Here is a 12,676-nt window from a genome sequence, read left to right on the forward strand (position 1 = left end):
AGACACTCATTCCCTAGTATACCATTCACCAATCTGAGAGCCCCCCTGCCCCACAGAAGAGACTCAGCTTAGCCCCCACTGACCTACCCCTGTGTGGAAAGTCCTGACCCTCTTGCAGGGTCAAAGGGCCATTCTCAGAGGTGAGGGGCAGAAGTGCCTGGTGCAGTAGCTCAGCAGAGAGGTCAGAATTCTTCAGCAAGGTCTCTATTGATACCTCCTGGTGAGGAGAAACAAGGCCAGTCAGGAGTAAAGGGAAAGGAAGAGAAAAGGAGGGAGGAGTATGGACCTAGAGAGTTTAGTAGGAAAATAGAGACAGGCAGAAGAGAATATTGAGAGGTTAAGGAGCTAAGGCACCTCTATCTGATTGAAATTCAACAGCAGCCACATCTGCACGGTGGACACATGCAGGGTCTGGTCACCAAACTGCAGCTCAGCCCTGCCCAGCCATGTCCACTGCAGTCGCCGATGTGGTCCCATGTCCAGGACTGGGTGGTTCTGACCTAGGAAATTATTGAGGAGAAAGGTGGAGGTAAAGACTAAAGGAAATGAGGGGGTTAGGGTCAGGTTATAAAAGCACAAAATATTTTTCAATCTGAGTTCATAATGATACACATTTTTAAAAGACTTCATTGGGCTTACATGAGTTTACTAGGGAACCAACAGTTATTATAACTAACTGGTTAAAAAATAAAGGAGGGGGGCTGGGGTTGTGGCTCAGCGGTAGAGCTCTCGCCTGGCATATGCAAGGCCCTGGGTTCGATCTTCAGCACCACATAAAAATAAATAAAATAAAGGTATTGTGTCCAACTACAACTAAAACATAGATAGATAGATAGATAGATAGATAGATAAAGGAGAACAGGTGGGGCTGTAACTTAGTGGCAGATACTTGTCTAGCATGTGTGAGGTACTGGGTTCAATCCTTAGCACCAAATAAAAATAAACAAATAAAATAAAGGCATTCTGTCCATTTACAACTGAAAAAAACTTTAAAAAAAATATGGAACAAGAGGGAAGGATTAAGCCTTCCCTATAAAAACTATACTTTGAGGTAACCAATAATTGATGAGAGTAAGTTTCTCTTTATAGAGAAAACATTCTAGCTAACACATAAAGGAGTGACAAAACTATAGTATCACCATTTCATAATCCCCAATAAAATGACAGACATGAAAATCTCATGAAAAATTACATGTAATATGTAGATGAGATTGATGACATTGAAATCCACTGATCTGTCTTAACATCTCAAAGAGAGACAGTCAGCTAGCTCTAACATGCCTTCTGCTGGAAGGATACAGTGCCACCCTTAATGCTTTCTGGACAAGAAATCGAAGTAGAATCTGATTAATCCTCTACATCTAAATATCAGGTTTCAAGAAATAAAGGAAAGAGAGGAATATGCTAGAAGATACCAGGTGGATGCAGTCAGCAAAAGCCAGCCTGGGGACAACTCTAATTAACAACCAACCAATTTCCTCCAGAAACAATTACAAGGGGGAAAAAAGGGAGGCAGAAACCTATAGATTAAGGGAGTGAGTGATAATTCAACCAAATGCATTATGTGGGCTGCTTGGATCATTAAACTAAATAATCAAACAAAAACAAAAACAAAAAAACTCGAGATAACAAGGGAAATATGAACACTATATATTTAATGGTATTAGAAAATATTTTTAACTTCTAAAGGTAATGATAGTGCCCTTGCTTTTAAAAAGGGAGTCCTTACCTTTCAGATTTGGGGATGGGAGAAAGTAGGTTAGGGGGACTAGATGAAACAAGATTGGCCAAGACTTACAATATACTGGTGGGCTGAAGTTTATTTATTATGTTTGTATATGCTTGAATTTTACTATAATAAAAAAATTGTTTTTTAAATAAGAGTAAAATGACCCATTCTCAGACAAATAAAAACTGGTAAGGTTTTTCTTTTTTCATGGTGCTGGGGATTGAACCCAGGTTTTCTACCAATATTCCCTCAATGCAGAAACTTTTAATGGATGTACTTAAAAAAAAAAAAAAAGACAATTGAGCATAGAAAGACCAAGATGCAAAAAGAATGGTGACTAAAGCAATTGTCATGATGGCAAATGTAAATAACCATTGAATAATGATTAAACTTGGAAATAAAAAAAAAGATAATTTCAAAATACTAAACACCAGTAAAATAGGAGTTAGGATTGGAGTTGAGATTTTTCAAAGGTCCTTTAATTGTTCATAAAAGTGGGAAATCACATTAATTCAAGAAGGTTAAAAATATAAAGGTAGGGGCACTTTACTAGCATGCATGAGGCCCTGGGTTTGATCACCATTATGGCAAAAAATAAAAATGAAAAATAAAGACCAATGCAAAAGTGAATGCATAACTTCTAAAACTGACAGAAAAAAAATTTTTTTTAAAATCTGTCAATCCAAAAGAAGAAAGTAAAAATGCACAAAAACCCTGAATAAATCATATGTACAAAGGTATTCAATTTATTATTACTTTTTAAACATAAGAGTAAATAAAAATATAAAATAAAAGATTAAAGATGTTGTTATTCATAAATAACTAGGCTAGAACTGACAACTCAGAAAAAGAGACTGTCGGGTTGAACAGAAAATAAATTCTAGGTAATTTTTAAGTCATATGTAAAACATAAGGATATGCCAAAGTTAAAATTATACTGGGAAAAATTCTGATGGGAGTAGAATGCTGGCATGACTTTAAAGTTATCTTCTCCCACATACTGCTTGTTAATGGTAACAAGGGAGAAATATTAACTATAAGGTAGAGAACTCAAACAACCTTTTGACCTGGTTGTCAAAATTAACATCACAGGGGGCTGTGATGATACAGCAATTACTTAGCATGAATCAGGCCCTAGGTTTTTTTCAGCACCGAAAAAAACAAAAACAATAATAAAATAAAAACTTCAACCGTCAACATTGAAAAAAAATTAACATCATAAACAAAAAGGCAGATAGAAACTGTGTGTCTGGGGATGAAATACCTTGAGAAGAACATAACATCATTTACTTAGTACTCCACCTGGGAATGTATAACCTGAAGTCTAATCATGAGAAAACATACAAATTTAAAATGAGAAACTATTTAAAAAATTTTAAAGGTCTGGTTTATGTGATGGTGCACACCTGAAATCTCAGTTCCTGAGGAGGCTGAGGCCAGCCTAAGTAACTCAGTAAGAAGACAATCTCAAAATATTAAAAAAAAAAAAAAAGCTGATGGTGTAGCTCAGTGACAGAGCACCTGAGTTCAAGCCCCAGTACCACCACCAAAAAAAAAAAAAGTCAATTTCCCAAATGACAAAGAAAGCTGAGGAAATAGTCTAGATTAAAAGAGACTAAAGAGACCTGACAACAAAATATGACAGGTAATCCTAGACTGCATTCTCTCCTGAACAAAAAAAAAAAAAAAGACATGGAAAATGTTATGGGTCAACTCACAAAACTGGAATATAGATGTTAAATTTATTAATAAATAAACTTATTATGTAGGAGAATACCTTTATTCTTTAGGAAGTATGTACTAAAGTATTTAGGGGCAGAGTTTATGCAATGGTTGCCAAAAACGTGTCTAAAGTATTTAGGGGCAGAGTTTATGTAATGGTTGCCAAAAACGTGTATATGTGTGTGTGGATCACACATAGATAATGTACATGCACATACATACATATACAAGAAAAGCAAATGATAAGAGCAATGTTAATGAAAAGTTCATAAAAGGAAAATTTGGATAAAGGTTACATGGGTTTCTTGAAATTATTTGCAAATTTTAAAAATTTTTAAGTAAAAGAACAAGTAAATTGTATACTTAAAAACCATTAAAATGGCAAATGTTATGTTAGCTATATTTTGCCACAATTAAAAAAGAAATCTAGAGCCAGGCACAGTGGTGCTGCCTGTAATCCCAGCAGCTTGGGAGGCTGAAGCAAGAGGATCACGAGTTGGAAGCCAGCCTCAGCAACAGTGAGGCACTTACCAACTCAGTGAAGCCCTGTCTCTAAATAAAACACAAAATAGGGCTGGGGATATGACTCAGTGGTCAAGTGCTCCTGAGTTCAATCTTCAGTACTAAAAAAAGAGAAAGAAACGTAAAAGATGAAGAACTTCTCTTAGTGCAAAAACAAAACAGTAAAAGGATAGGAAAAAAAAGATACACCAGAAAAACAAGAACCAAAGAATGCTGGTATACAATTAATACGTGAGAAAAATAGACTTTAAGAGAAAAGGCCTTGTTAGAAAAAAGTTCACTTCACAATAATAACAAAGTTTAATTTACCATGAAGACTACATGTACAGAGTCCATTATAGTAGTCACTAGTCACATGTTATTTATATTTAAATTGATTAATAAATTATTCAGTTCCTCAGTTGTGTTAGTAACACTTCAAGTACCTAACAACCATGAATGGCTATCATGTTAAAGAGTGCATGAAAGAACTTTTCCATCATTACAGAAAGTTCTATTATATGGCATGACTAAATGATTTTAAAATGTATCTAATAACATAGCAAAAAATTATATGTATATATATTTTTGTTATATAAGATATATATTTTTGTTATATAAAATATATATTTATTATATAAATTATATATATTTTTGTTTTGTATATATAACAAAACTGACATGGTTAAGTTTTTAAAATCACTATGATAAGGGTACATTTTAGCAAACCTCTCTCAGTAGATGAAGTAGATAAAAACTAGTAAGGGGCTGGGGTATAGCTCAGTTGGCTGAGTGCTTGCCTTGCATGCACAAGGCCGTGGGTTCAGTCCCCAGAACGGGGGAAAAAAATTAGTAAGATACATAGAATATGTTAACAATTCAATTAACTAATTAACTAGGTCTGTTAAATGAAACATATAGCATCCTATATCCAACAGTTAAGGAACACATTTTTCTTTCCCTTATGTTTTTTTAGTTTTGCAGTACTGAGGATTGAACTGAAGGGTGTTCTATCACTGAGCTACAGCCCTGGCTATCCAGTTTTTGTTTGTTTGAGACAAGGTCTTGATAAATTGCAGAGATTGGTCTCCAACTTGGGGTTCTCCTGCCTCAGCTTCCCTATTAGCTAGAATTACAAGTGGGTACCACTGCTCCTGGCTCCACATTTTTCTTAATCATACATGGAACACTTATAAAATCTGGCCATCTATTAGGCCATAAAAGAAGTTTCAATAAATTGCAAAGGTTCAGAATCACAAAAATCATATTCTCTAGCCACAACAGAATGAAGGTAGAACTCTAAAATTTTCAAATATACTTTTAAAAAACTAACAAATCAAAGAAAAAATAATTATAAAAATTAGAAAATTCTTGGAACTAAGCAATAATTAAAAATATTGTATAATGGAAACATGGAAGCTGGGTATGGTGGCACATGCCTGTTATTTCAGCGACTTGGGAGATTGAGACAGGAAAATTGAAAGTTCTAGGCAAGTCTCAGTAACTTAGCCAGGCCTAAGCAAATTAGCATGACCTTGTCTCAAAATAAAAAAATAAAAAGGCTGGGGATGTGACTCAGTGGTTAAATATCTCTGGATTCAATCCTCGGTACCAAAACAAAAAACAAAAAAACAACCTCAAATAAATAAAATAAACAAACATATGGAACACCCCAAATATCTATCAACAGCAGAAAAAATAAATAGATTCAGACAATGGAATATGACTCAGCAATACAAAAGAACAAACTAATGATATAACTGATGATCTGATAATTCTTACAATTACATGTGTGCAAGAAATCAGGTACAACAGAATACATCCTCTATGATTCCATTTGTATGATATGCAAATACAGACCAAAAAAAATCTATGATGATAAGCCAGGCACAGTGGCACATCCCAGTGACTCCTGAGGCTGAGGCAGGAGGATTGCAAGTTTAAGGCCTGTCTCAGAAGAAAAAATAAAAAAGGCTAGGGATGTGGTTCAGCAGTTGAGCACCGATTGGGTTCAATCCCTGCTACCAAAAAAAAAAAAAAAAAAAAAAAAAAATCTATGGTGATAAATGGAAGTAAAGGGAAAAAGAATGGTATCTTTTAGGGAGTGATATTGACTATTAAAAAAGGTACACAGAGGGTGAAGCCTTCTGGGATGTTGAAGATGTTCTTTACTTGGGGGAATGTGGTTGTACATGGGCTAGGAATTCAGTAAGCCTTATAGTTGGTATTTGTACATTTTACTGAATACTAGTTATATTCCAATAAAAAAATCTTTTTAAAAAATCCATGGGGTGAAGCAAAAACAATATATATTTTTAAGGACTGAAAACTAAATATATAACTTTAAATTAGAACAACAAAACAAATTCATAGAAAGTTGAAGGAACCAAGAGCAAAAATTAATGAAGCTACAACCCACACTTTTGTACCCTTTCCTAGGAAACTGCTGAACCTAGAAATTATTTCTTCATGTCTACATATTCCTGTCCCATGATCCTCTCCTTTCCCTCTCTTGCCACCCCAAATAAATCATTCCAATCTCCAGTTTCCTCTCCCTAGCTCCTCACTCTGGCTGTAGAAACTGGAGAAGCAGTCAAGGGCATCACAGAATTCTGTGGGAAGGCACTTTCTGGGATGGTGCAGATAGCAGAGAGGGGAGACAGGCCAGCAGCGTGGTGACAGGACCAGCATGGAAACTGTTGGACTTGGATCTTCCATAAAAATTTCTTTCCCCGCCTCTTCTTCCTCCTCTTCCTCCTGAGGAACAGAAGGATTTCAAGAGTCCATGGGCTCCCTTCTTGACTCTAGTCTTCTCTTGTTTCCTATTCCCCCACTCTTTCCCCTTGCTCTTACCCCCTCTTCTTCTAGTTCCTCCTCATCTTCCTGCTCCAAGAGCAACCTGTCAAGCTGCTGGAGCTGGAAAAGGTGAAACTGGCACTGTAGCTCCTCTGAGGTGCTCAGGCTCTGTAACATCTGCTGGGGGAGGCGGTTGGGAAAGCAGAGGCCAATCTGCTCCAGCACAGCCCCCTCCAGCCAGGTGGAACCCAAGCTCAGAAGACGGTCTGCCATGTAGTGCCTGCAGCACACACAACATAATCCAGGCCTAAGTGTAGGTGCCAGCACAGTACAGGCCCAGCTTCCCCCTCCAGAAGGCAGGTCCTTCTGTTGCAGCCTGCTCGAGTCACAGGCCCTACTGCTCTTCCTTTCCACCCGCTTTCCATCAATGTATGAACATCTCTATAACTTAACTCTCCTCTCCACTGCCGCCTCCTTCTCCTCCCCTCTAAAACTTAACTCTTTCTCCTCTAGAATCTAAGCCTCCCATCCCCTCCCTCTCCAGACCTGCACTCACTGATAGAAATGCTCAAAAGTAGTGGCCAACTCCAAGCCAGAAAGGACCATGATGGGTTCCAGGTGTTGCTGAAGCTGCCCCAGCATTTCTACTCCAGGGGATCCACCAAACAGGTTACCCTGGATCTGTTGGTCAAGGTGCCTAGCAAACTGCTCACTCATCTGGGAACAATGGAAAAGGCACTGGGCAAACCATGAATGAGGCAGCAAAGGAGAATATGGAGTGAAAGGAGGTGAAAGAACAGAGTAGAAGGAAACGAACACAAGTTTATGGCTCTGTGGCCTGGGAGGCTGGCAAACTCACGTGAGCAGCAGTGAGAAAGGACTGCTGCAATAGGGCACCAGAGAAACCGCTGTGCAGAGCCAGGGTGAAGGCTGCCCGGGACCCAAACAGCTCGGAACCTGCTCTCTGCAAGTGCTCATAGAGTTTGCAGTAACGAGGCACAAAGTCTGGGGCCCTCCAGGCTGCAGCCAAGAATCTGCTGACCTGAGGAGACAGAGCACGAAATGACATAAGAGGCGCAGCCTGCACCCCCCCAGACTTCAGCTTGCTTCTGCCCACCTGCTCCTGCACTACACTCAACCAGCACTGGGTTATGTTCCTCAGGCTGCTGCTTGGAAGAACTGGTGAGGGCGCAGGGCTCCGATCCCGAACTTTGCTGTTTTTGCTGACTGTGGAGACAGAGGGCAGAAGAAGGGGTTTCACCTCAGCCTCTGGGTGAGCGCAGGGGTCTTGGATACTGATTCTCCTGGAAAGGGCAGTAGTTCCCAGGGGGCTAGAAAGTCAGAGAAGGAAGGAACCAAGATTTTCAGTTCAGCTGGCTACCGATGGGACTCACAGGGCCGTGTCAATGGTTCAGGAGAAGGTCCAGGAGGAGGCTCCGCATGCACCAGTAAGTGGCAAAGGCGACGAACTCGAGATGCAAATGATGCTGCTCGACTCATGGGGATTTGAGAGTTCTCTCTCTGCTCTAAGTACTGATCCAGCAGCCATCCCAGAGAGCTCACACCTTCGGCATCTGAAAGGGCAGGAAGAGGCCACTTTGGGAAATGAGCGGATAGGTAGTTCAGGGAGAAGGAGAAATTGTACAAAAAGGTTTTGGGGGCAGAACTCTAGTCCACCCCTCAGCAAGGCTTGCTCCAGCAGGCTGGAAGTAGGGTTGAGAGGAAGATTCAAATATCAGAATCTCAGGGAGCAGTCTCCAGAATTGGAAGGAGAAAGGAACAAGGGGGTGACAGGCCTTTGGGGACAAACATAGGAATCAAGAGAATCAAGAATATTGACTCAGGTGATTCCTGGGGATAATTATAAGGAGCTGGTTAGCAGGGCCAGGTATTGGGATGGTTACCAGGCAAGGTGATGTTCTGCACTAGGGGGCTGACCAGGGCCTCCCAGCAGGTCTTGCCCAGTGCTTGGGCGGCCTCATCATCAGGGAGGAAGCGATCAGCAAAATTCTGTTCGTGACGCAAAACCCTGTTCAGTCTGGGAACAAATAGTGGAGTTAAGACTAAAGACACTGCTATTCTGGAGATTGAGGCAGGAGGACCGCAAATTCAAGGTCAGCCTGGTGAATTTAGCAAGATCCTGCCTCAAAATAAAAACTAAGAGGCTGGGGTTGTGGCTCAACGAAAGAGCACTTGCCTAGCACAGGCGAGGCCCTAGGTTTGATCCTCAGCAGTACATAAAAATAAATAAAATAAAGGTATTGAGTCCAACTACAACTAAAAAGAAATATTAAAAAAAAAAACCCAAAACTAAAACGGGGATGCAGCTCAGTAGCAGAGTGCCCCAGTACCAAAAACAAATACAAAAACAAAACAAAACAAGGATTAAAGACACAGGTTTGCCTGAGGCCTACACTCAAATGCAAATTAACACCCAATCTTCCCAAGCTTAGTCCTTTCCCCAGTTCTGCCCTATCAGCACATACTTCTTGCTCATGTCCACTTGTCTCCTCATGTCCTGACTAGTTTTACTTCTCAGACTCCCATGGAAACCTATCTTCTGCCACCTACTTCTTACAGTTTCCTTAACCATCTTCCCTCCTTATACCCCACCCACCTGGGACAGAGCTGGAGAAGGCGCTTGCGGTCCTCTGCTATGTCCCGGCTCCAGGCTTGTGCCCGAATTGTGTAGAAGAGACATGTACGGCGACACAGCTGCTCCCGGAACAGTGGCCAGAAAGTGGGCTTAGGGCCCAGGACCTCCACACCCCGAACCCGGGTGTCGATGCCGCCCTGTATGCAAGTAGACTCATCTGTCACATAAATCACCTGAGCCACTACGTATTACCAAAGTCAGGCCTTATGCCATGAGTTCCACAGAGCTGCTGAGGATGCCTCCATACCTCTGGAACTTAATGGTTTGCTGGGTCATCTCCCAAGCAGACCAAAGAGAAACCTTGGCTAAAGCCTTGACCTTTAAATGTTAGGGAACCCAGTCCCTAAAGGGACCCTGTGTTACTTCCTGATCTTCCGCCCCATTCTCTTCCCAGCCCCACCTGCTGGCAGCGCTTTATTCGGATCTGGATGATGGGCCAGAAGCGGTTCAGGTTCTCCAGGAGGGTTACCCGGCTGGCAGAGGGCATCACATTTACCTGGCAGGGCAAAAGAGACCGAGAGAGATAGTTGTCACCTAAAGAAGCAGGGCTGGAAGGACTGCTGACAGCAACCAAGGTGGTTATGGTATGTGCCCTTCACTGAGCCTAGGGAGCCACACAGTTACAAATCCCTAATTCTATTCTTGTTGCTTACGACGTAAGGCCTTTCCAGAAAGGAGGAGGTCATTCCCCAGGGACTGCATCCTTCCCATAGGCCATGGGATAAATAGAAAAATGGGGAGTAAAGTAAGGTGAAGGGGGGCACATGCATCCTCACCATATTGAGCTCCGTGCTGATGCAACTGGTACTATCACCCCCAAATACCACCACCCTGGCTGGCATGTAACTTGAGTCCTCACTGGCCACCAGCAAAGTCAGCTGCCTGAGAGAGGAGAAAGGGGTCAATCAAATCTATTTCACTCTACTATTTCTTTCTCGGGCTCCTGCTCCTTTGCTGGCTCCTAACATATCTTTCTTCCCCAGACCCTCTGCTCTTGCCTTTATACTTCCCCAAAGTGACTTCATTTAAACTCACGGCTTCAATAAAAAATTAATTCAAAAATGACTCCAGATTCACATCTCTAACCCAGTCTGCTTCTGAGTGTTCATGCTGTATACTTAAAACATTTCCATGCCATGTCCCACAGGTACTTCAAATCAGCAAGCTCAAGTAGAACAATCATCTATCCATGTAAACCTGCCCCCTTTCTATTGCTCTCTCCTGTGAAATAAATGGGCCATTTACTGTATCCTCAAACTAGAACACAGACCACTGTCACTATGGACATCTCACTTTCATGGCTTCTACCATCCAATCAAGAGTGAGTGGGGCGGGGTGGGGTGGGGTGGGGTAGGAGTTGTGGCTCAGAGGTAGAGCATGTGTGAGGCACTGGGTTCGATCCTCAGCATCACATAAAATAAAATAAAGATGTTGTGTCCACCTATAACTAAATATTAAAAAAAAAAGAGTAAGTCCAGTAGACCCCTGATTCATCACCTCCTCTCTATTCCAAGTCCTTCTGCCTAATTGAACACATCAAGCACTCCTTAACTAGACCACTGAAGAAACCTTTCAACTCCTTTTTCCTGGCCTCTAACCCAAACTCCAATAATTGCCTAAATGAGTTTTCTAAATAAAAAGTTTAGTTTTGTCTGTTCTTAAAATTCTTCAATGCCCCCACCAAGTTTCAGAGCAAAATTCAAATAACTTTAGTTCACAAATCTTTCTCATCTGCCTAAGCCTACTCTCCTGGCTTCATATTCTGTCACTATGATAACATACACACTTCATTTCAGGCAAACACAATTACTTAAAGTTCCCCAACACAGCGCTGTTTCTTACTTCCATTTTACACACATGTTGTCCCTCTGCCTGCGACATCCACTGCCCCTTCTTTATCTAGCTAATTTCAACTTCAGGGCTCGGTGTAGCTCAGATGATAGAGCTCTTGCCTAGCATAAGCAAAGCCTTTAGTTTGATTCCCAGCACCACAAAAAACAACAACCCCTCCTCAAACCAAAAAACAAAAACCCAACCAAATAAAACACTCAATTTTAAACCTCAGTTCAGTCAATCCCTCCTTCTAGAAGGAAGCCCCTTGACCCTTCCATCAGCCTCAGGATTCAAGGCACATATAAAGCATGATGTTTTTTGTTCTTTTAGCCTTTTTTTTTCTTTTTAAAGATGGGGTCTTACTATGTTGTCCAGGCTGGCCTTGAACTCCTGGGCTCTAACAATCCTATCACCTCAGTTCCACAAGCAGCTGGGATGTTAGGCTTGCCACCTGCCCAGCCCATGTTTTTTCTTTACTGTACACTCTACTTTTTTTGTGTGTGTATGGTACTGGGAAATAAACCCAGGGCCTTGTGCATGTGAGGCAAGCACTCTACCAGCTGAGCTATATCCCCAGCTCTGATTTTCTAACCTGACTCCCCAGCTAGACCGTGAGTTCCCTGATACAACCATATCTCATTGTCCTTGTATCCCCAGACCCTTGTACAGTGCCATGTACAGATGCTTGGCATTAAACAAATGACTCCAGCAAGAGTAGATAAATCAGTTACTGATATCCCTCAACACTAGTCACAGGGAGGTGACATCTATAACTGTTGGGGTATAGTAGGTTACAATGCTTAGCAAGCAAGAAGTATCTATACACAGAACCAAGGTAGTCAGTCTATCTTTTCACTGCTACTCATCTGTCATATAAATCATCTGAGCCACTATGTATTACCAAAGTCAGGCCTTATGCCATGAGTTCCACAGAGCTGCTGAGGATACATCCATACCTCTGGAACTTAACAGTTTGCTGGGTCATCTCCCAAGCAGACCAAAGAGAAACCTTGGCTGAAGCCTTGACCTTTAAATGTATGTATGGCCCTCAGGGATGGGAGTTATATGTAGAATTCTATGTGGATGCTCTGGAATATATATATATATAAGGGTCTATCAAAATATCTATATGCATGAACATGCACGCAAATGGGTGTGTTCATACCTAATAAGAACACCACGGTGCATGTGCAAAGTGATGTAGTGGGAGCCAGTGCTGCCATTGGACTCCCAGTAGGTCTTGGGGTTGCGGTCCATCAGCTTACTGGCCCGGTGTGGATTGGAGGACACCTCCACCTTCTCCCAGCACTTGTCTTCCTTCACTTCCACACTGGAGCCTGGGGACCAGTGGTAAGGGGTAGAAGCCACACCTGGTTAGTTGACACAGAAATAAGGAAAGGGAGCAGGAAGGGAAGGAAAGAGTAAATGTTGGGTGGGAG

At 41.4% G+C, this 12,676-nt stretch overlaps 1 protein-coding gene across 1 annotated transcript in view; it reads right to left on the reverse strand.

The window, feature by feature from the left end:
* Positions 1-12,676, reverse strand: part of Cul9 (cullin 9) — a 36,419-nt gene that overhangs the window by 6,619 nt on the left and 17,124 nt on the right. The window contains exons 16-28 of the mRNA XM_046426148.2: positions 12,403-12,574; positions 10,181-10,286; positions 9,805-9,900; positions 9,366-9,541; positions 8,653-8,786; positions 8,143-8,322; positions 7,866-7,975; positions 7,608-7,790; positions 7,305-7,465; positions 6,806-7,028; positions 6,520-6,709; positions 355-500; positions 88-217 (exon numbers count right to left, since the gene is read on the reverse strand). Coding sequence (XP_046282104.1) covers positions 88-217; positions 355-500; positions 6,520-6,709; positions 6,806-7,028; positions 7,305-7,465; positions 7,608-7,790; positions 7,866-7,975; positions 8,143-8,322; positions 8,653-8,786; positions 9,366-9,541; positions 9,805-9,900; positions 10,181-10,286; positions 12,403-12,574 — 2,007 coding nt within the window. The remainder of the gene's footprint in view (positions 1-87; positions 218-354; positions 501-6,519; positions 6,710-6,805; positions 7,029-7,304; positions 7,466-7,607; positions 7,791-7,865; positions 7,976-8,142; positions 8,323-8,652; positions 8,787-9,365; positions 9,542-9,804; positions 9,901-10,180; positions 10,287-12,402; positions 12,575-12,676) is intronic.

The sequence above is a fragment of the Marmota monax genome, unplaced genomic scaffold, assembly GCF_021218885.2.
Source record: "Marmota monax isolate L192 unplaced genomic scaffold, Marmota_monax_Labrador192_F-V1.1 WCK01_AAM20220418_F8-fsc00187, whole genome shotgun sequence".
NCBI classification, from domain to species: Eukaryota; Metazoa; Chordata; class Mammalia; order Rodentia; family Sciuridae; genus Marmota; species Marmota monax.